The sequence below is a fragment of the Mizuhopecten yessoensis genome, unplaced genomic scaffold (assembly GCF_002113885.1).
Source record: "Mizuhopecten yessoensis strain PY_sf001 unplaced genomic scaffold, ASM211388v2 scaffold11079, whole genome shotgun sequence".
NCBI lineage: Eukaryota > Metazoa > Mollusca > Bivalvia > Pectinida > Pectinidae > Mizuhopecten > Mizuhopecten yessoensis.
Window position 1 is genome coordinate 407948 of NW_018408869.1, and position 24024 is coordinate 431971.

General features: G+C 36.1%; 1 protein-coding gene across 4 annotated transcripts in view; it reads left to right on the forward strand.

The window, feature by feature from the left end:
• LOC110465459 (UDP-N-acetylglucosamine transferase subunit ALG14 homolog) overlaps window positions 1–21167 on the forward strand; it is a 30552-nt gene extending 9385 nt beyond the window's left edge. Inside the window, exons 3-6 of one of the 4 annotated variants that reach the window (XR_002464618.1) lie at window positions 12497–12619; window positions 19254–19313; window positions 19846–20327; window positions 20464–21167. Coding sequence is in view for 3 of the 4 variants with exons in the window: in XM_021521286.1 (XP_021376961.1) it covers window positions 12497–12619; window positions 19254–19313; window positions 19846–20016 (354 nt within the window). In the remaining variant the exon portion in view is untranslated. Of the gene's footprint in view, window positions 1–12496; window positions 12620–19253; window positions 19314–19845 lie in introns of all 4 variants that reach the window. The other 3 variants (XM_021521286.1, XM_021521287.1, XM_021521285.1) reach the window with 3 other exon arrangements.
• Window positions 21168–24024: the final 2857 nt, after the last annotated feature.

Sequence of the window (24024 nt, forward strand, 5' to 3'; positions counted from 1 at the left end):
GATTAGTTATAGCATTCAATATCTTTCCTGTGATATTATTTTTTAATAATTTCTTCCATAAACCTACCCTCCAAACAGTATCAAACGCTTTTCTGAAATCGATGAATGAACAGAATAGCTTTTTACTTTTTGAAAAGTATATAGATATTAAAGCATGAAGGATAAATATATTTTCAGTTGTAGAGTAGCCTTTCCTAAAACCAGCTTGAACATTGGAAATTAGATCAATTTCTTCTGAAAGTCTATTTAATCTAGAGTTCAAAATAGCAGGAAATACTTTGCAAAGACATTAGACTAATGTAATAGCTCGATAGTTATCGAGATTTTTAGGGTCACCCTTCTTTTTGTATATGGGTTTTATTACTCCAATTGTCCATGCTTCTGGTACACGGCCAGAGTTCAATATAACATTAAAAAGTTTAACATATATAGGTAGTAGTATCGACTATGTATTTTTGATATGCTCATTTAATATGTTATCGATACCCGGCGCTTTATTATTACGAAGGTTAACTATAACCTGTCTAATTTCATTTTCAGTCACATCACTATTTAGTATAAAATCAAACATATTTTCATTCATATCTGGAATAATAAACTCATCCTCATCTTCATCTTCATCTGAACTATTTAATTTCTTGAAGTATTCATATAGCTCGTCCAAAGATATATCAGCATCACTGTTATCATTTTTAGATTTATTGAATGAATTTAAAATATTCCAAAAATCTTTAGGATTTGATTTTGACGTGATTCGTATTTGATTTTCAATGTTATGTCTATGTGTGTTATAGCTCTTTTTAAGGACCTTTTTATAGTCTCTAGAGGTTTTATTCATATTAACTCGGTTACTACTGGTTCTATGATTTTCAAATTTATGTTTTGCATCAAAAAAGGCACACCTTTTTCTGTGACAGTCAGCTGTAAACCATGGCTTATTCATTAGCAACTTTATGTGTATTGAGTGTTCTATAATTTTGTTTTAATCCGAAAATATCGGTAGCTGAAATTCGGAACAACTTGGAAATATAATTAACTACATCATTTACTTCAGACTGACTGACAGAAGTTTTGTCAGACAAAACATTAAGTGCATCATTTATGCGATTTAATTCATCGACAGAACAACTTTGTACATGATGTATAAATTCATTTTTCTTATCATTCTTCCATGTTATATATCGACCTTGACCGTTACCTTGATCTTGACCAATATGCATATTATCAGAGTCATTCGTGTTTTTCAAAAAGCCACTGAGAGTAAAAAATAACCTACAATGCACATCGGATATTGTTGGATCAAACTTAAGAACTTCAAATTCATTTATAAAAGGGAATAACCCTGACGTTATGATTAGATAGTCAACAACACTGACGTCACCACAGTTTTTTTTACCTAAATGCTTATCTTTACCAACTCTACCATTCGCAATGTATAAATTGTTATTTTTACACAGGTCAAGTAGTTTAAATCCACAAGTATTAGGTCTGGATGAGCACTGGCAGCTGATAATCATCCTAGCACGTCAAACGCAGATAATAACCATCCTAGCACGTCAATTGTAGATAATAATCATCCTAGCACCTCGATTGTAGATAATAATCATCCTAGCACCTGGATTGAAGATAATAATCATCCAAGCACTTAGATTGTAGATAATAATCATCCAAGCACCTCGATTGTAGATAATAATCATCCTAGCACCTGGATTGAAGATAATAATCATCCAAGCACTTGGATTGTAGATAATAATCATCCAAGCACCTCGATTGTAGATAATAATCATCCAAGCACTTGGATTGTAGATAAAAATCATCCTACAACCTGGATTGTAGATAATAATCATCCAAGCACATAGATTGTAGGTAATAATCATCCAAGCACCTCGATTGTAGATAATAATCATCCAAGCACCTGGATTGTAGATAATAATCATCCAAGCACCTGGATTGTAGATAATAATCATCCAAGCACCTGGATTGTAGATAATAATCATCCAAGCACCTGGATTGTAGATAATAATCATCCAAGCACCTGGATTGTAGATAATAATCATCCAAGCACCTGGATTGTAGATAATAATCATCCAAGCACCTGGATTGTAGATAATAATCATCCAAGCACCTGGATTGTAGATAATAATCATCCAAGCACCTGGATTGTAGATAATAATCATCCAAGCACCTGGATTGTAGATAATAATCATCCAAGCACCTGGATTGTAGATAATAATCATCCAAGCACCTGGATTGTAGATAATAATCATCCAAGCACCTGGATTGTAGATAATAATCATCCAAGCACCTGGATTGTAGATAATAATCATCCAAGCACCTGGATTGTAGATAATAATCATCCAAGCACCTGGATTGTAGATAATAATCATCCAAGCACCTGGATTGTAGATAATAATCATCCAAGCACCTGGATTGTAGATAATAATCATCCAAGCACCTGGATTGTAGATAATAATCATCCAAGCACCTGGATTGTAGATAATAATCATCCAAGCACCTGGATTGTAGATAATAATCATCCAAGCACCTGGATTGTAGATAATAATCATCCAAGCACCTGGATTGTAGATAATAATCATCCAAGCACCTGGATTGTAGATAATAATCATCCAAGCACCTGGATTGTAGATAATAATCATCCAAGCACCTGGATTGTAGATAATAATCATCCAAGCACCTGGATTGTAGATAATAATCATCCAAGCACCTGGATTGTAGATAATAATCATCCAAGCACCTGGATTGTAGATAATAATCATCCAAGCACCTGGATTGTAGATAATAATCATCCAAGCACCTGGATTGTAGATAATAATCATCCAAGCACCTGGATTGTAGATAATAATCATCCAAGCACCTGGATTGTAGATAATAATCATCCAAGCACCTGGATTGTAGATAATAATCATCCAAGCACCTGGATTGTAGATAATAATCATCCAAGCACCTGGATTGTAGATAATAATCATCCAAGCACCTGGATTGTAGATAATAATCATCCAAGCACCTGGATTGTAGATAATAATCATCCAAGCACCTGGATTGTAGATAATAATCATCCAAGCACCTGGATTGTAGATAATAATCATCCAAGCACCTGGATTGTAGATAATAATCATCCAAGCACCTGGATTGTAGATAATAATCATCCAAGCACCTGGATTGTAGATAATAATCATCCAAGCACCTGGATTGTAGATAATAATCATCCAAGCACCTGGATTGTAGATAATAATCATCCAAGCACCTGGATTGTAGATAATAATCATCCAAGCACCTGGATTGTAGATAATAATCATCCAAGCACCTGGATTGTAGATAATAATCATCCAAGCACCTGGATTGTAGATAATAATCATCCAAGCACCTGGATTGTAGATAATAATCATCCAAGCACCTGGATTGTAGATAATAATCATCCAAGCACCTGGATTGTAGATAATAATCATCCAAGCACCTGGATTGTAGATAATAATCATCCAAGCACCTGGATTGTAGATAATAATCATCCAAGCACCTGGATTGTAGATAATAATCATCCAAGCACCTGGATTGTAGATAATAATCATCCAAGCACCTGGATTGTAGATAATAATCATCCAAGCACCTGGATTGTAGATAATAATCATCCAAGCACCTGGATTGTAGATAATAATCATCCAAGCACCTGGATTGTAGATAATAATCATCCAAGCACCTGGATTGTAGATAATAATCATCCAAGCACCTGGATTGTAGATAATAATCATCCAAGCACCTGGATTGTAGATAATAATCATCCAAGCACCTGGATTGTAGATAATAATCATCCAAGCACCTGGATTGTAGATAATAATCATCCAAGCACCTGGATTGTAGATAATAATCATCCAAGCACCTGGATTGTAGATAATAATCATCCAAGCACCTGGATTGTAGATAATAATCATCCAAGCACCTGGATTGTAGATAATAATCATCCAAGCACCTGGATTGTAGATAATAATCATCCAAGCACCTGGATTGTAGATAATAATCATCCAAGCACCTGGATTGTAGATAATAATCATCCAAGCACCTGGATTGTAGATAATAATCATCCAAGCACCTGGATTGTAGATAATAATCATCCAAGCACCTGGATTGTAGATAATAATCATCCAAGCACCTGGATTGTAGATAATAATCATCCAAGCACCTGGATTGTAGATAATAATCATCCAAGCACCTGGATTGTAGATAATAATCATCCAAGCACCTGGATTGTAGATAATAATCATCCAAGCACCTGGATTGTAGATAATAATCATCCAAGCACCTGGATTGTAGATAATAATCATCCAAGCACCTGGATTGTAGATAATAATCATCCAAGCACCTGGATTGTAGATAATAATCATCCAAGCACCTGGATTGTAGATAATAATCATCCAAGCACCTGGATTGTAGATAATAATCATCCAAGCACCTGGATTGTAGATAATAATCATCCAAGCACCTGGATTGTAGATAATAATCATCCAAGCACCTGGATTGTAGATAATAATCATCCAAGCACCTGGATTGTAGATAATAATCATCCAAGCACCTGGATTGTAGATAATAATCATCCAAGCACCTGGATTGTAGATAATAATCATCCAAGCACCTGGATTGTAGATAATAATCATCCAAGCACCTGGATTGTAGATAATAATCATCCAAGCACCTGGATTGTAGATAATAATCATCCAAGCACCTGGATTGTAGATAATAATCATCCAAGCACCTGGATTGTAGATAATAATCATCCAAGCACCTGGATTGTAGATAATAATCATCCAAGCACCTGGATTGTAGATAATAATCATCCAAGCACCTGGATTGTAGATAATAATCATCCAAGCACCTGGATTGTAGATAATAATCATCCAAGCACCTGGATTGTAGATAATAATCATCCAAGCACCTGGATTGTAGATAATAATCATCCAAGCACCTGGATTGTAGATAATAATCATCCAAGCACCTGGATTGTAGATAATAATCATCCAAGCACCTGGATTGTAGATAATAATCATCCAAGCACCTGGATTGTAGATAATAATCATCCAAGCACCTGGATTGTAGATAATAATCATCCAAGCACCTGGATTGTAGATAATAATCATCCAAGCACCTGGATTGTAGATAATAATCATCCAAGCACCTGGATTGTAGATAATAATCATCCAAGCACCTGGATTGTAGATAATAATCATCCAAGCACCTGGATTGTAGATAATAATCATCCAAGCACATAGATTGTAGATAATAATCATCCAAGCACCTCGATTGTAGATAATAATCATCCAAGCACCTGGATTGTAGATAATAATCATCCAAGCACATAGATTGTAGATAATAATCATCCAAGCACCTCGAATGTAGATAATAATCATCCAAGCACCTGGATTGTAGATAATAATCATCCAAACACATAGATTGTAGATAATAATCATCCAAGCACATCGATTGTAGATAATAATCATCCAAGCACCTAGATTGTAGATAATAATCATCCAAGCACATAGATTGTAGGTAATAATCATCCAAGCACCTCGAATGTAGATAATAACCATCCAAGCACCTGGATTGTAGATAATAATCATCCAAGCACATAGATTGTAGATAATAATCATCCAAGCACCTCGAATGTAGATAATAATCATCCAAGCACCTGGATTGTAGATAATAACTATCCAAGCACCTTGATTGAAGATAATAACTATCCAAGCACCTGGATTGTAGATAATAATCATCCTAGCACCTCGAATGTAGATAATAACTATCCAAGCACCTGGATTGTAGATAATAATTATCCTAGCACCTGGATTGTGGATAATAATCATCCAAGCACCTCGAATGTAGATAATAATCATCCTAGCACCTGGATTGTAGATAATAATCATCCAAGCACCTCAAATGTAGATAATAATCATCCAAGCATGTTAATTGTAGATAATAATTATCCTAGCACTTCAATTGTAGATAATAACATCAACCCACTGTGACAAATATGGTTACTGTGACGGGACCCACTGTGACAAATATGGTTACTGTGACGGGACTCACTGTGACAAATATGGTTACTGTGACAGGGACCCACTGTGACAATTATGGTTAGTGTGATGGGGATGTCGACCAACTTTGACAAATATGGTTACTGTGATGGGGACGTCGACCCACTGTGACGAGGACTCACCGTGACAAATATGGTTACTGTGATTGGGATGTGGACCAACTGTTACAAATATGGTTACTATGACGGGGACCCACTGTGACAAATATGGTTACTATGACGGGGACCCACTGTGAAAAATATGGTTACTGTGATGAAGACCCACTGTGACAAATATGGTTACTGTGACGGAGACTCACTGTGACAAATATGGTTACTGTGATGGGGATGTCGACCAACTGTTACAAATATGGTTACTGTGAAGGGGACCCACTGTGACAAATATGGTTACTGTGACGGGGACCCACTGTGACAATTATGGTTAGTGTGATGGGGATGTCGACCCCCCGTGACAAATATGGTTACTGTGATGGGGATGTCGACCAACTGTTACAAATATGGTTACTGTGAAGGGGACCCACTGTGACAAATATGGTTACTGTGATGAGGACCCACTGTTACAAATATGATTACTGTGACGGGGACCCACTGTGACAATTATGGTTAGTGTGATGGGGATGTCGACCCACCGTGACAAATATGGTTACTGTGATGGGGATGTGGACCAACTGTTACAAATATGGTTACTGTGATGAGGACCCACTGTGACAAATATGGTTACTGTGACGGAGACTCACTGTGACAAATATGGTTACTGTGATGGGGATGTCGACCAACTGTGACAAATATGGTTACTGTGACGGGGACCCACTGTGACAAATATGGTTACTATGACGGGAACCCACTGTGACAAATATGGTTACTGTGATGAGGACCCACTGTTACAAATATGGTTACTGTGACGGGGACCTACTGTGACAATTATGGTTAGTGTGATGGGGATGTCGACCCACCGTGACAAATATGGTTACTGTGATGGGGATGTGGACCAACTGTTACAAATATGGTTACTATGACGGGGACCCACTGTGACAAATATGGTTATTATGACGGGGACCCACTGTGACAAATATGGTTACTGTGATGAGGACCCACTATTACAAATATGGTTACTGTGATGAGGACCCACTATTACAAATATGGTTACTGTGAAGGGGACCCAGTGTGACAATTATGGTTACTGTGACGGGGACCCACTGTGACAATAATAGCACAATCTTTACACCTAAAGTGAAGTATAATAATAACACAATCTTTACATCTAAACTGATGTATAATAATAGCACAATCTTTACACCTAAACTGAAGTATAATAATGGCACAATCTTTACACCTAAACTGAAGTATAATACTAGCACTAACTTTACACCTAAACTGAAGTATAATCTACATCTACATCTGCATAGTAATGACCACCTTCATCTATTTGAAGATCATGTCATGTGATAGTGGTTGCTAGGGCAAGAGAACAAAAGATAAAAGATAGAGAAAGGGAAATATTTATAAAGTATGGGAGTTAGAATTGTTTTTTGTTTAGGGACAGTTTGAAGCAGTCAGAAGAGGTAATGGAGGTTATATCTAGAGACAGGTTATCCATTCTACTATGGTACGAGGGGAAAAGGATTGTTGTCGTACCTGTGTTCTACATGAGAGTGTTTGATATGAGTTCCGGTGTGCGTGTCTTGTGTGGCGGGATGGAGGTATGAGTTGGGTGTTGTCGTACCTGTGTTCTACATGAGAGTGTTTGATATGAGTTCCGGTGTGCGTGTCTTGTGTGGCGGGATGGAGGTATGAGTTGGGTGTTGTCGTACCTGTGTTCTACATGAGAGTGTTTGATATGAGTTCCGGTGTGCGTGTCTTGTGTGGCGGGATGGAGGTATGAGTTGGGTGTTGTCGTACCTGTGTTCTACATGAGAGTGTTTGATATGAGTTCCGGTGTGCGTGTCTTGTGTGGCGGGATGGAGGTATGAGTTGGGTGTTGTCGTACCTGTGTTCTACATGAGAGTGTTTGATATGAGTTCCGGTGTGCGTGTCTTGTGTGGCGGGATGGAGGTATGAGTTGGGTGTTGTCGTACCTGTGTTCTACATGAGAGTGTTTGATATGAGTTCCGGTGTGCGTGTCTTGTGTGGCGGGATGGAGGTATGAGTTGGGTGTTGTCGTACCTGTGTTCTACATGAGAGTGTTTGATATGAGTTCCGGTGTGCGTGTCTTGTGTGGCGGGATGGAGGTATGAGTTGGGTGTTGTCGTACCTGTGTTCTACATGAGAGTGTTTGATATGAGTTCCGGTGTGCGTGTCTTGTGTGGCGGGATGGAGGTATGAGTTGGGTTTTAGTTATGTTGACTTTGTCATGTATAGTTTTGTGTAGTGTTGTCAGTCGCATGACTCTCCTTCTGTCTTCAAGTGATTGTCAGTTAAGGTGTTGAAGCATGTCACCAACACTGGAGGTGTTTCTAATTTTGTTGGTGACTAATCTGGCTGCTCTACGCTGCACCATTTCTATTTTGTTTATGTCCGTTTTAGTATAAGGGTCCCAAACTGAGCAGGCATATTCTAGGGATGGTCTGACAAGTGTTTTATATGCCCGCTCCTTGACAGATGTCGAGTTTATCTTTAGATTTCGTCTGAGAAAGCCTAAGGTGGAGTTGGCTTTCCCACAGATGTTATCTGATGTGACATTCCCACTTCAGATTTGACTGTATAGTGACACCTAAATATTTTGCTTTGTCTACGTGTTGTAATTCCTTTCCGTGCAGCATGTATTTGTGATGTTGTGGATGTTTGTTCTTGGTGATGGAAAGGACGTTACATTTGTCAGGATGGAAGGACATTTCCCATGCTATCTCCCATAGAGCTAGTTTGTCTAAATCTTGTTGCAATAGCTGGGCATCAGATGGTGATTTGATAGTAAGATAGACAATGGTTTCATCTGCAAATAGACCTACAGTGGAATGGAGGCCAACAGGAATGTCGTTTATATAGAATAGAAAGAGGGATGGACCAATAACCGAGCCTTGAGGGACACCTGACTTGACATCGACAATGCTACATTTTCCCCCTTCAACAATAACAGCCTGCTTCCTATTATCCAGGAAGTTTTCTATCCAGGTGTTAACCTTCTCATTTACACCATAATGACGAAGCTTATGACAAAGAAGCGAAAGACTAACCTTGTCAAAGGCTTTAGAAAAATCCATAATTAAGACATCGGTTTGTTTTCCCTTGCCAATGTTGGAGCTGACATCATCAACAAATTCAATGAGCTGACTCTCACATGATACTGACCTTCGAAAACCGTGTTGGAGTTGGTAAAGGATGTTATGTTTGTCAGCGTGGTTCATGATGTTACTGACCACTATGTGTTCTAGAAGTTTGCTACAAATACATGTGAGAGAGATTGGCCTGTAATTTTCTGGATTTAATTTAGAGCCCTTTTTATAGACAGGAGAGACATGCGCTAACCTCCGATCAGAGGGAACTGCGCCAAAATGAAGAGATTCGTTAAAGATGATAGAGAGGACAGGGGCAATTTCAGAAGAGAGTTCTTTTAAGATCTTGGGCTTCAACTCGTCAAGGTCCAGCTGCCTTACTAGGGTTTAAATTTTGCAGTAGTTTTTGTACGCCATTTGGAGTGATATCAAATTCTGGCACGATGGGGAACTGGATGGAAGATGGGATATTACATTTTTAAAGAATTCATCAGAGGATAATTTACCACCTGGGCTAAAGACAGACTGAAACTGAGTGTTAAGGGTCTCAGCCTTACCTACAGGGTTAGTGCTATAATAATAGCAGTCTTTATACCTAAACTGAAGTATAATAATAGCAGTCTTTACACCTAAACTGACTGGGACAGACAGGACAGGTATAAGAGTCTTAGAAGGCTGTATCATTTGAGGGACAGACAGGACAGATATAAGAGTCTTAGCTGGCTGTGTTATTTAAGGGACAGACAGGACAGATATAAGAGTCTTCGATGGCTGTGTCATTTGCATTGAGGGACAGACACGACAGATATAAGAGTCTTAGATGGCTGTGTCGTTTGAGGGACAGACAGGACAGATATAAGAGTCTTAGATGGCTTTGTCATTTATGGGACAGACAGGACAGATATAAGAGTCTTAAATGGCTGTGTCATTTGCATTACGGAACAGATATAAGAGTCTTAGATGGCTGTGTCATTTAAAGGACAGATAGGACAGATATAAGAGTCTTAGATGGCTGTGTCATTTGAGGGACAGACAGGACAGATATAAGAGTCTTAGATGGCTGTGTCATTTGCATTGAGGGACAGACAGGACAGATATAAGTGTCTTAGATGGCTGTATCATTTGAGGGACAGACAGGACAGATACAAGAGTCTTAGATGGCTGTGTCATTTGAGGGACAGACAGGACAGATATAAGAGTATTAGATGGCTGTGTCATCTGCATTGAGGGACAGACAGGGCAGATACAAGAGTCTTAGATGGGTGCATCATTTAAGGGACAGGCAGGAGCAGATATAAGAGTCTTAAATGGCTGTGTCATTTAAGGCACAGACAGGACAGATATAAGAGGCTTAGATGGCTGTGTTATTTGCATTGAGGAAGAGACGCGACAGATACATAATAGTTTTAGATGGCTGTATCATTTAAGGGACAGACAGGAGAGATATAAGAGTCTTAGATGGCTGTATCATTTAACGGACAGACAGGAGAGATATAAGAGTCTTAGATGGCTGTGTCATTTGCATTGAGGAAGAGACGGGACAGATACATAATAGTTTTAGATGGCTGTATCATTTAAGGGACAGACAGGACAGGTATAAGAGTCTTAGATGGGTGCATCATTTAAGGGACAGACAGGACAGATATAAGAGTCTTAGATGGCTGTGTCATTTGAGGGACAGACAGGACAGATATAATAGTTTTAGATGGGTGTATCATTTGAGGGACAGACAGGACAGATATAAGAGTCTTAGATGGCTGTATCATTTAAGGGACAGACAGGACAGATATAAGAGTCTTAGATGGCTGTGTCATTTGAGGGACACACATGACAGATATAAGAGTCTTAGATGGCTGTGTTATTTGCATTGAGGGACAGACAGGACAGATATAAGAGTCTTAGAAGGCTGTGTCATTTGCATTGAGGGACAGACATGACAGATATAAGAGTCTTAGATGGGTGTATCATTTGAGGGACACACACAACAGATATAAGAGTCTTAGATGGCTGTATCATTTAAGGGACAGACAGGACAGATATAAGAGTTTCAGAAGGCTGTATCATTTGAGGGACACACACGACAGATATAAGAGTATCAGAATTTCAATATGTTGATGTTTAATTACCTCATTTGAAGCATAACAATTCAATTTCATCAATTAGTATAGTCTTACTTCTTGTTTTAGCAAATCAAAAAAACTATTTACCGTAATGACCTGGTCCATTGATTAAACCAATCAGAGTTGATTGACTGCTGTGAACATTTTATTGTAGAGATCTACAACCACACTTTAATTATGTCAGTGATTAGATAATACATTGTACCTCATAAAATGGGTCTTCATTTTTTTCTTTGCACTTAATACTGGCATGACTGTAAAAATATACCCATCATTCCTTATAAACATGAGGGCTGGACACAAATATATCCTTGGAAGAATTCTGTAACCTTTAACTGGACCTCTGGTTCTTAGGTCCCTAGTTTAGTGTATATGTTATATCACCCTCCCTCCTTCTTTGTTGGATGTTTCCATAATGCACTCCCATGCGATTTAGTTTTTCCTTTTAATAACTGATGTTTAATTTTGCAAATAAAAAATGTGAATGCACGTCACCATGTGGTGTCAAATTTTAGATAATTGTCAAATTGTCATCTGCACACTGTACTAGCAAAACATCAAAGTAGCACAGTGGGACGATTCTTGACCCACAGATATGAGTACTGGAGGAATTAATAGAGAAGCAAACTGCTGAAAAGGGAAAATAATTAAAGATTTGATGAAGAAGTTGCAGAAGAAATAATGTGCAAGGTTTTCAGAATCTAAACATAGAGGAAAACAAAAAATAATCAAACATTGCCTAAAATGTATCTTTAATATGTAAGAAAGTTATGTGAATATATTTTTCTTTTTGATATGTGTAGCAGAAATGTGATAAACAGTTTATACAAATTTATAAAAAAAATATGTGATATGCCCTGAATATCAGCCCTGTGACTTATATATAAAAAAACTTTTCATCTGAAAAGGGTTGGATATCAATATGATCATATTATAACTATATTTAATTTATGTAGATGTCTATTGTAATACAAGAACAGCTTGACTTCACATTGTATGGTACTTGTAGCATCAACCTTTTTTCTGATCTATTTATATATGTATGTAAAGTCTTTCAAACATCATTTCAGTTTAAAATCTACAAGATTCCACGTAGTCGTGAAGTGAAGCAGTCATGGATAACAACTGTTCTGTCGACATTACAGGCCATGCTGGTCTGCTTTCCACTAGTGTTCAGACTCCGGCCAAACATCGTAAGTAAAACTGTAGCTGGTTGATCAGGTCCCTGGAGCTTAAACGTACTGTATATGACTTGTGTATAATACTGTGTGAAATTCTTCAGCTTTAGAGGTAAACAATCTGAAATAGGCGATTGTCTAAAATTTCATGTTTAGTTAAACAAAGTTGGCCACCAAGGTTTCCGATAATCTGATACATTTTGAGCTATGAATGAAATTCTATTGAGCAAATTTGGTTTAATTTTCATTTATCTGCTTAAAAGTAAAAGAAATAGTTTTGAACCAATTAGAAGATCTGTGATGGCCGCTGACGATTCTGATTGTCTGACACAAATTACCTATAGCTCATATTCTCTGTCTTCGTTTAAACTTCATGAAAATATTTCTTTCATGAACTTTAATATCTTTCCTGTAGCTTGCTGTAGAGAGCTATCAGTTAGGTTCAAATAAATTAGTTTGACCTACTTGCAAGGTCACAGTGGTCATGTTTGTTAAAATCTTGAAATGAAGGCCTGAAGCTGTGATATTTTTATCAACCTGTTCAAATGAATAATCTTGACCCCCAGTCAAGGTCACATGGTTCAAATGTGTTGAAATCTTCAAACAATTTCTTCTTATGATACATAAGTCCCAGAGTGATGGTGATATTTGGCCATTTGGCTTGGATGAAGGACTATCACCAAATTCAAGGTCACAAAGGTCAATCTTCAAATAACTTCTTTTTATGAACCATCAGACATAGAATCATGATATTGGCCTGTAGAAAGGTAAAGGACTATCAAGTATTTAAAGAAAGGAGTGTCAAAATCTAATATGAGTATTATGGTCTACTGATTAACTGTAGTGTTCACTTAAGCATTTGTTCATTTAAATAGATTTTAAAAACATTATGAAATAACAGGTGAGTGATAAAAAAGTAACTGCCCTTAATCATTGGTAGACTGATATGTCCTTTGATTATCATAAATCTTTATATAAAAAAATGCATAAGAACAATCTGGAATTCACAGAGGTTGAGTAAACTAACGAGACAAGATGTCTCTCAATCCACATCCTTATCAACGGTCAAGAAATGCCATGGTTGTAATGGGTAGTACTAAAGCTAGGTGATTACCGCAGTGTAATCAATATCCGACACTTGATGAACTAGCCAAAGCCTGCATTGTGGAACGGGTTATACATGTTCAGTTTTCATAGTTGATTAGACTGTCACTGACAGAGTAATGTTGTTGTGTAGTTGTGATGACTGTTTTAGTACAAATAGCTCAGCAAGGTGCGTTGGCTGTTTAAGAGTTCAGTATAACAAGACACAGTCAATAGACTAATGAACTTAGGTGTGTACCGGTAAGTTTGATATGATTTGTTGAGTACTAATGAGATGCATTGATATCTCGAGCCAGAAAAGGAAATGATTCATTGACATCTTTTGATCTGATGGTATTGACCTCTGTTATTCTCAAATCATTGACCTCTGTTGTTCTCAAATTATTGACCTTTGTTGTTCTCAAATTATTGACCTTTGTTGTTTTCAAATTATTGACCTTTGTTGTTCTCAAATTATTGACCTTTGTTCTCAAATCATTGACCTCTGTTGTTCTCAAATCATTGACCTCTGTTCTCAAATTATTGACCTCTGTTGTTCTCAAATCATTGACCTCTGTTGTTCTCAAATTATTGACCTTTGTTGTTTTCAAATTATTGATCTTTGTTGTTCTCAAATTATTGACCTCAAATCATTGACCTTTGTTGTTCTCAAATCATTGACCTCTATTGTTCTCAAATCATTGACCTCTGTTGTTCTCAAATCATTGACCTCTGTTGTTCTCAAATTATTGACCTTTGTTGTTCTCAAATCATTGACCTCTGTTGTTCTCAAATCATTGACCTCTGTTGTTCTCAAATCATTGACCTTTGTTGTTCTCAAATTATTGATCTCAAATCATTGACCTTTGTTCCCAAATCATTGACCTCTATTGTTCTCAAATCATTGACCTCTGTTGTTCTCAAATCATTGACCTCTGTTGTTCTCAAATTATAGACCTCTGTTGTTCTCAAATCATTGACCTTTGTTGTTCTCAAATTATTGACCTCAAATCATTGACCTTTGTTCCCAAATCATTGACCTCTATTGTTCTCAAATCATTGACCTCTGTTGTTCTCAAACTATTAACCTTTGTTGTTTTCAAATTATTGACCTTTGTTGTTCTCAAATCATTGACCTTTGTTCTCAAATCATTGACCTCTGTTGTTCTCAAATCATTGACCCCTGTTGTTCTCAAATTATTGACCTTTGTTGTTCTCAAATCATTGACCTTTGTTGTTCTCAAATTATTGACCTCAAATCATTGACCTTTGTTGTTCTCAAATCATTGACCTTTGTTCTCAAATCATTGACCTCTGTTGTTCCCAAATCATTGACCCCTGTTGTTCTCAAATTATTGACCTTTGTTGTTCCCAAATCATTGACCTTTGTTGTTCTCAAATTATTGACCTCAAATCATTGACCTTTGTTGTTCTCAAATCATTGACCTCTATTGTTCTCAAATCATTGACCTCTGTTGTTCTCAAATCATTGACCTCTGTTGTTCCCAAATCATTGACCTCTGTTGTTCTCAAATTATTAACCTCTGTTGTTTTCAAATTATTGACCTTTGTTGTTCTCACATTATTTACCTCACATCATTGACCTTTGTTGTTCTCAAATCATTGACCTTTGTTCTCAAATCATTGACCTCTGTTGTTCCCAAATCATTGACCTCTGTTGTTCTCAAATCATTGACCTTTGTTGTTCTCAAATTATTGACCTCAAATCATTGACCTTTGTTGTTCTCAAATCATTGACCTCTATTCTCAAATTATTGACCTCTGTTGTTTTCAAATTATTGACCTTTGTTGTTCTCACATTATTTACCTCACATCATTGACCTTTGTTGTTCTCAAATCATTGACCTTTGTTGTTCTCAAATTATTGACCTTTGTTGTTCTCAAATCATTTAACCTCTATTGTTCTCAAATCATTGACCACTGTTGTTCTCAAATTATTGACCTTTGTTGTTCTCAAATCATTGACCTTTGTTGTTCTCAAATCATTGACCTCTATTGTTCTCAAATCATTGACCTCTGTTGTACTCAAATCATTGACCTTTGTGGATCTTCAATGTTGACAAAATATTATTGGATATATTTGGTTAGTTAAAATTACCGGAGGGACCAACTGCAGTTAACCTTCACCATGCATTTGGCCTACATTGCTTAATAAGTTTAGTCCCCACTGGTTCCTGGCGTGTGGTGTACAAGAAGTATGTTAGTATGACCTATATCCTGAGATAGGTGTACGGCTCCGTAAATTAAGAAATCATTATATTACAGGTGGGAGACTATAGATTGCCTTGCAATACTTTGCCTTGCTAGGAAAGAAAGATTTATGGAATTGCATTTTAAATCACTATACATCAACAGTCAAGGTCTATTATTCCTATATAGCTGTGATCGCTAACGCGCACAGTCATTGTACTACTGTGTGCTATCAAGCGTGAGCTTCAGACCACTCACTATCCCAAGAATTTCGGTTCGATCCCAAGTGGTGGTGGAAAAAAAGAGAGTGATATCTGATAGGGTTAGTTGTTATCCCTCCGATGGCACGGTGGTTTTTCCCCCGTGGGTTTTCCCCCGTGGGTTTTCCTCCACCACGAAAATACCATTTGTTCCCTTAGCGGCGTCGTAATAAAAGCTCTACAGAGCTTATGTTTGTTGTTGACAATTGTACACGACGTTAAATAAAGATTATTATTTTTATTTTTTTTATAAATAGATGTTTAGTTTCCACACAATGAGTTTAATTTCCTCAATCATACAGTGCTCAATCTTGCAATAATAACTTATGGAATGAAAATACATTACACTGCTGTTTATAGATCAAGAGTTCCTTTAAAAAACTGAATCAGCTATTACCATCATTATCACTTCATATATACATCTATATATAAATCAGCTATTACCATCATTATCACTTCATATATACATCTATATATAAATCAGCTATTACCATCATTATCACTTCATATATACATCTATATATAAATCAGCTATTACCATCATTATCACTTCATATATACATCTATATATAAATCAGCTATTACCATCATTATCACTTCATATATACATCTATATATAAATCAGCTATTACCATCATTATCACTTCATATATACATCTATATATAAATCAGCTATTACCATCATTATCACTTCATATATACATCTATATATAAATCAGCTATTACCATCATTATCACTTCATATATACATCTATATATAAATCAGCTATTACCATCATTATCACTTCATATATACATCTATATATAAATCAGCTATTACCATCATTATCACTTCATATATACATCTATATATAAATCAGCTATTACCATCATTATCACTTCATATATACATCTATATATAAATCAGCTATTACCATCATTATCACTTCATATATACATCTATATATAAATCAGCTATTACCATCATTATCACTTCATATATACATCTATATATAAATCAGCTATTACCATCATTATCACTTCATATATACATCTATATATAAATCAGCTATTACCATCATTATCACTTCATATATACATCTATATATAAATCAGCTACTACCATCATTATCACTTCATATATACATCTATATATAAATCAGCTACTACCATCATTATCACTTCATATATACATCTATATATAAATCAGCTACTACCATCATTATCACTTCATATATACATCTATATATAAATCAGCTACTACCATCATTATCACTTCATATATACATCTATATATAAATCAGCTACTACCATCATTATCACTTCATATATACATCTATATATAAATCAGCTACTACCATCATTATCACTTCATATATACATCTATATATAAATCAGCTATTACCATCATTATCACTTCATATATACATCTATATATAAATCAGCTATTACCATCATTATCACTTCATATAAACATCTATATATAAATCCTTACAGATGTTCTTTACTTTAACTATACAAATTTATTTGAATTGTCATTTTTTTGTTAAAATATTAGGTAGGGCAGCATATTTTGCATTCTGAAAAAAATTGTCTTCATGTAAATATTTATTCCCTAATATAAAAACGAAGTTGAGTGCTATTTTTGAGTTGCAATGTTGTTGATTTAAAAATATTTATCTCCCCGCATTTTTTTTAACTTTTCAATGGGCTTAAAAAATCATCAAAGTCAGTGATCATGAGGAGACCAGGTTTTTAAATACTTTTCTTTCTCTTAACACTTCCTATAGCATACAAAGTTATATGCTGAAAACTTAATAATTACTTTGAAAGAAGGATGCTTAGACAACTCATGGTTGATTCATGCATAATTAAGATTCAATCTTAATGGAATTTGTTGGATTACTCACAAAACTATATCATCAATTTGTATTATTTATAACTGAAAAATGTTGATAGAAAGTTAAAAAAAAAAGATTTATTCATTACAGAAAATATGTATCCCAAAATGTTCATTTTAATAGAAATTAAACACTAAAGAGAGAGTACTCATGATTTTGTTTTTTGTTTTTTAGTAAGCTGAATTTTAATCAAATAGATTATTTAGTTAAAACTAAATACATCATCTGAGTTATTCTATTTAGGCATTAGTTGCAAAACATAGTGATATATATATTCTTTCAGTTGGCAGAAATTTTACCTGTTTTATCTTGATGAAATGTCAGATACAAATCTAATTTTCATCCTTGTTAATTTGAGTCCATTGATGGCACTCAACCATTCCATGACCTTATGTTTTGATGAGGACAATCTAACGTACAATTCCATTTAAAGGTAACACTGGTAATGGACACACCTGTGTAAATAATAATAATAATAATAATTGGAGGTTCTTATATACCGCTTTATCACATCCTAGTTCGTAGGTCGTCTCAAAGCGGTTCACAAATTATTATCCGTGGTTATATAATTATAGGGCCTTTGCAACCAGCCAATACATTTCTCAACTCCCTGGGGAGCATACAGCTCGGTAATTAATGTATGTAGTAATGTCAGTCAAGGAAGCAGAATGATTGACACTATATCAATGTGTAATGGTTACACTGTAACAAATTTGACAAATATATAATTGTCACATAAACCAATAATTAACATACAGATTGATTACATGGTCCTCGTCTTTGAATCCAAAAGACTTATCTTCTTGAACTTTGTTATGGTGATACATTGTGGTATTTAGATGTGCAGTAGTTTAGGGGGTTAAACAGTAGTTGGGTTACTGTCGTTTAAAAATAGACCATTTGGGTACGGTCAGGTACATGGCAGGGCCCTCGCTGTCTGTGGTCAGTGTTAAAGTTGTATAGATATCATACAATTCTGGGCAATCCTTTGTGAAAATAGATATTTTCCTTAAAAATATAAAACACAGTTAGATAAACACCTGGAAGAAGTCCTCATTGTTCTTTTAAAAAAAATTATATCTATTTGTTATCACTAGATATCCATTATTACTTAAGTCACAACTAATTACTTCGTGTCCGAGTCCTGACACCAATATATTTTTGTTGCCGCAGGACTACACAACCATTCTCACCTGTGACTGTGTTTTGTTTCAGATCCTCTGTAATGGTCCTGGAACCTGCATACCTCTCTGTACAGCTGGATTCCTTCTGAAGGTAAAATTACACTTAATTTTGTATTTACATCAAGAACAGTACCATTTAGACACAACTTATGAAAACAAAACCATTTCCGAGGTGTTGTATTCTTCGCCCTGTTTTACTAATAAAGAACTCCACTGAATCTACCCCTGGTACCATCCAACAATGCTACTACAACTTGTTATATCAGGACTGCTGTACATCCATATTTTCTTTATCACAAAATTTGCTTCCTTGATCCAGAAGTGTGCTATCACGATTGCAAAATAATAAGATATAATAGGACTAAAATAAAAGTGCAACAAAAAATGTAGAGTCATGACTTGTAAAAGTCATGTTTGTTTGAATGTAATTCAAAACTTTGCCTCCAGCGACTTAAGTGTCTGGATAAATGGGATTGGCTGTCATGTGTGTCACTGTTTAAACTGATATACAATTGTACAAGTATTTCTCTATAAAACTATTCTCTATTACCTTCATATTAAACAAAGTATTTCATTAAAAACGAGTAAATGTAATTGGAAATTCTTCTACTTTATTTTTTCAGATACTTACTCTTGGAAAGACACAGATAATATACGTAGAAAGTGTGTGTCGTGTGGAGACCCTGTCTATGTCGGCCAGACTGCTGTACTATGTCGCTGACGATATATTCGTACAGTGGGACCGTCTACAGAAACGCTACCCCAGGTCTAAATACATTGGTCGCCTGGTGTAGTGTTCGTACAGTGAGAGATTCTACAGAAACACTACCCCAGTTGTAAATACACTGGTGCCTGGTGCAGTGTTCGTACAGTGAGAGAGTCTACAGAAATGCGACCCCAGGTGTAAATACATTGGTTGCCTGGTGTAGTGTTCGTACAGTGAGAGATTCTACAGAAACGGTACCCCAGGTGTATATACATTGGTCGCCTTGTGTAGTGTTCGTAAAGTGAGAGACTCTACAGAAACGCTACCCCAGGTGTAAATACATTGGTCGCCTCTTGTAGTGTTCGTACAGTGTGACCGTCTACAGAAATGCTACCCCAGGTGTAAATACATTGGTCCCCCCTTGTGGTGTCCGTACAGTGAGAGATTCTACAGAAACGCTACCCCAGGGGTAAATACATTGGTCCCCTCGTGTAGTGTTCGTACAGTGGGACCGTCTACAGAAATGCTACCCCAGGTGTAAATACATTGATCCCCTTGTGTAGTGTTCGTAAAGTGAGAGAGTCTACAGAAACGCTACCCCAGGTGTAAATACATTGGTCCCCTCGTGTAGTGTTCATACAGTGGGACCGTCTACAGAAACGCTACCCCAGGTGTAAATACATTGGTCCCCTCTTGTGGTGTTCGTACAGTGAGAGATTCTACAGAAACGCTATCCCAGGTGTAAATACATTGGTCACCTCATGTAGTGTTCGTACAGTGAGAGATTCTACAGAAACGCTACCCCAGGTGTAAATACATTGGTCCCCTCGTGTAGTGTTCGTACAGTGGAAGAGTCTACAGAAATGCTACCCCAGGTCTAAATACATAGGTCACCTCGTGTAGTGTTCGTACAGTGGGACTGTCTACAGAAACGCTACCCCAGGTCTAAATACATTGGTCGCCTGGTGTAGTGTTCGTACAGTGAGAGATTCTACAGAAACACTACCCCAGGTGTAATTAGATCCAATTACTAATTATTCATCACAATATTCATCACAATACCAGACATATCAACAGTGATTCATTCCATGTGCCTTACCATGTAAAGAAAATAAACAAAACCTAGCATCATAGACACTTCATTATAACATACTGAAGATGATATTTTTTGGGCACAGCAGATTCTGTGGTGTGATTGATCTCAACCTTTTTGGAGAATAAATGAGAGCTGTTCTTTTTTGACTGGTTTTATCCAATTTGTTATCAAAAAGTCGAGAAATACTTTTCGTTATTAACACTATTGATTTATTTCATTATAAAATTGTTCCAGTTGACCTTTGACTTCTGCTATGAAAGCAAAGTGTTTTATAGCTTAATGGTGTATGTTATTGAAAGTTCCTATAGTTTCATTAGCCAGGCTAATTATCATTGATCTTTACATCCATTGAACTACACTAATGTCATTATCAAAACTTTACAATATAGTCTCTACGAATACTGCAGATGTCCCGTGTTCATTATTCTGAAGCTGTAAAATATCCCCAGATCTCTCAACCCGCTCAATGATTCTCCCATCCTTTCCTGTCTCAGCTTTATTAAAGTTTTGTTTCCTGATATTTTATGTTTTGTGGACTAATAAGTTATTTTTATGAACATGGAAGCCTCATTGCTAACACTGGGCCATGCTGGCTCTGAACTGTTTGATATATCATCTTGTGTATTATATGTGATATGTATATAATATGTATATAAAAACCGTATATATAATATAATGGTTTAGGCTTTCAGTTAATTAGCAACAACAAAACCCTCGCTCATAAATAATCCACGATTCTCCCAGCTAACGTGAAACAATACATTTTTGTTAATTATTGGTTGTTTTCAAAATGACTCTTGTGGCATTTTTGAAGATCAAATCAATAATGATTTTTGAGATGCATGTATGCTCCGGAAATGCGAATACGTACCAAATATATACCAAACTTTATCTGTCATCTGAAATAAAATAGCTAAAAATACCGAAATGTACCTTTTTGTTATGAGATTGACTTATGTATCAAGTTTGATCAATTCTGTAGCAGTTTTATGATACATAAGCTACAGACACGAAAATATGCACCAAAGCATTAATAAAATCTATTACCTGTAACTGAGCAAGATCGGGTTATCTCAGTCGAGGGTTAAGATTCTGTAACAAAATCCAAACCGAGGCATAAGCCTCGGTCGGGATGTTACAGAATCTTAGCCTGAGACTGAGATAACCTGATCTTGCTCAGTTACAGGTAATTCGGGGGGGGTTTCTCGCACCTTTTAGTTCAAAAAAAACTATTCAATTTTGCTAAAAACTACAAGTATCCCGCCTTGGGCCTCAACTGCCATTTCTCAGTAGAATTTCTTAAAAATTTGTAGTTATATTGATATGAAGTAAAGAAAATTTTCTGCCACAAAAAAAATATAGGTTGTCAGAATTTTAAGGATTTTAAATGGAAATTTATGTAAAAAGGAGTGAATTTTGAAAAAAAAATCATAGACACATTTTTTGGCAAAATAATGTCAATAAAAATGATACTGACATAGATTAGTATTGCATTAATGTATAAATGCCAAAATTGTGTAAAATTAAGTATCTATAAACGATTTAAAAATGACATTTTATAATAAAACCATATACACATAGTAATTGCATGTAAGAGTTATCGTTCTTGGAAAAACTTCACAGTAATAAAATAGGTAGCCGGTTTCCTGAAGTACAGAAAAATGGACACATGTGACTCATTTATTAAAAAGACCTGAACTAATGCCTGGATTGCTTTGAAATACTTTAATATTGAAAGAACACACTGTGCTGTCAATAATAAACATACAATATTTATCAGTTTAATATTAAACGTTAATATATCCGGAAATTGTGAAACTGTCTCCCTACATTGGACTTTCAACTAGGGATGAACTTCCTATTTCCGTTTATCAATACACCCCTATGACCTTAAATGAAATATCGTCAAAAAAGTCTTGTGTATGTTTTACTTAAGGTCATTGGAGTGTATTGATAGTTCTTGGAATCAAAAACTTAAACAAAAAATACCAAAAGGCAATCATCTGCATTTGATTGGAAATAAAATCCTGAACGATTTTTGAGATCTGCTATGGAAACTCAAATATGCCCTTAAATGTACATAATTCGGCGCCGTGTCCATGATCAATGGTCAATTATTGTAATACCAACTTCATTGGGGCATAGGGGTTATGATAAAAGTGATAATATGCCCGAGATGGTGTATTTATATCCTAAAGCAATCGTATCACAATAAATACTTTATGTAGGTATGGTATGAGAAGCAATTTTTGTCTCGTCCCAACTAAGTAGCGGAAGCGAGGCTATGGTGTTGCTTTTCCGGCGACGGCGTCAACATTATTGTCTTTTGCGTTTTTAGTTGGTTTCACTGAAAACATAAGTGCTACACCAACCAAACTTGGACCATAGATGCATCTTAGGTAGTACATCCTAACCCATGCATCACATGCTGGATGTCTACAATGAATTTGTTTCCCCGACATGTGTATTGGTGGTCAAAGCGGGGCACATGCGAGACACATCGGTCCGAATGTTTTTTTATATATTTTTGTAACACTTACACGTCCTGCCCAACTGATTCCGACCCCGGTTTCATGATGTCTTTTCTTCGTTTTGTCTTTCCTTCGTTTTGTCTTTCCTTCGTGTTGTTTCTCTGTTCGAATCCTTTCGAGTTCTGATTTTATCTCTATGTGTTGACGGTATGGTAAATGTTCCCCCTTTTAACCTTTCTACTAATGACGAAGGGAATCATTTTTTTGAATATATTCTGAACAGCAAATTGAAGAAAGGGGAGAGGCATTTTGAACGGAAACGATGACCGGAAAACGTTGACAAAGTAATCGGGGGTTTCTGTCTCTGATGAAGGGACACGGAGAAAACCTCTGCTGCCACGAATTGCAACCCTTTGAATTACTATCTTTACTTTTCACTCAGATCATTCAAACATATTTTACTAAAGTTTCACAACTTATTATGCCCTCTCTTGATACCGGGAATCCCCACAAACAGCAGGCGAAATCA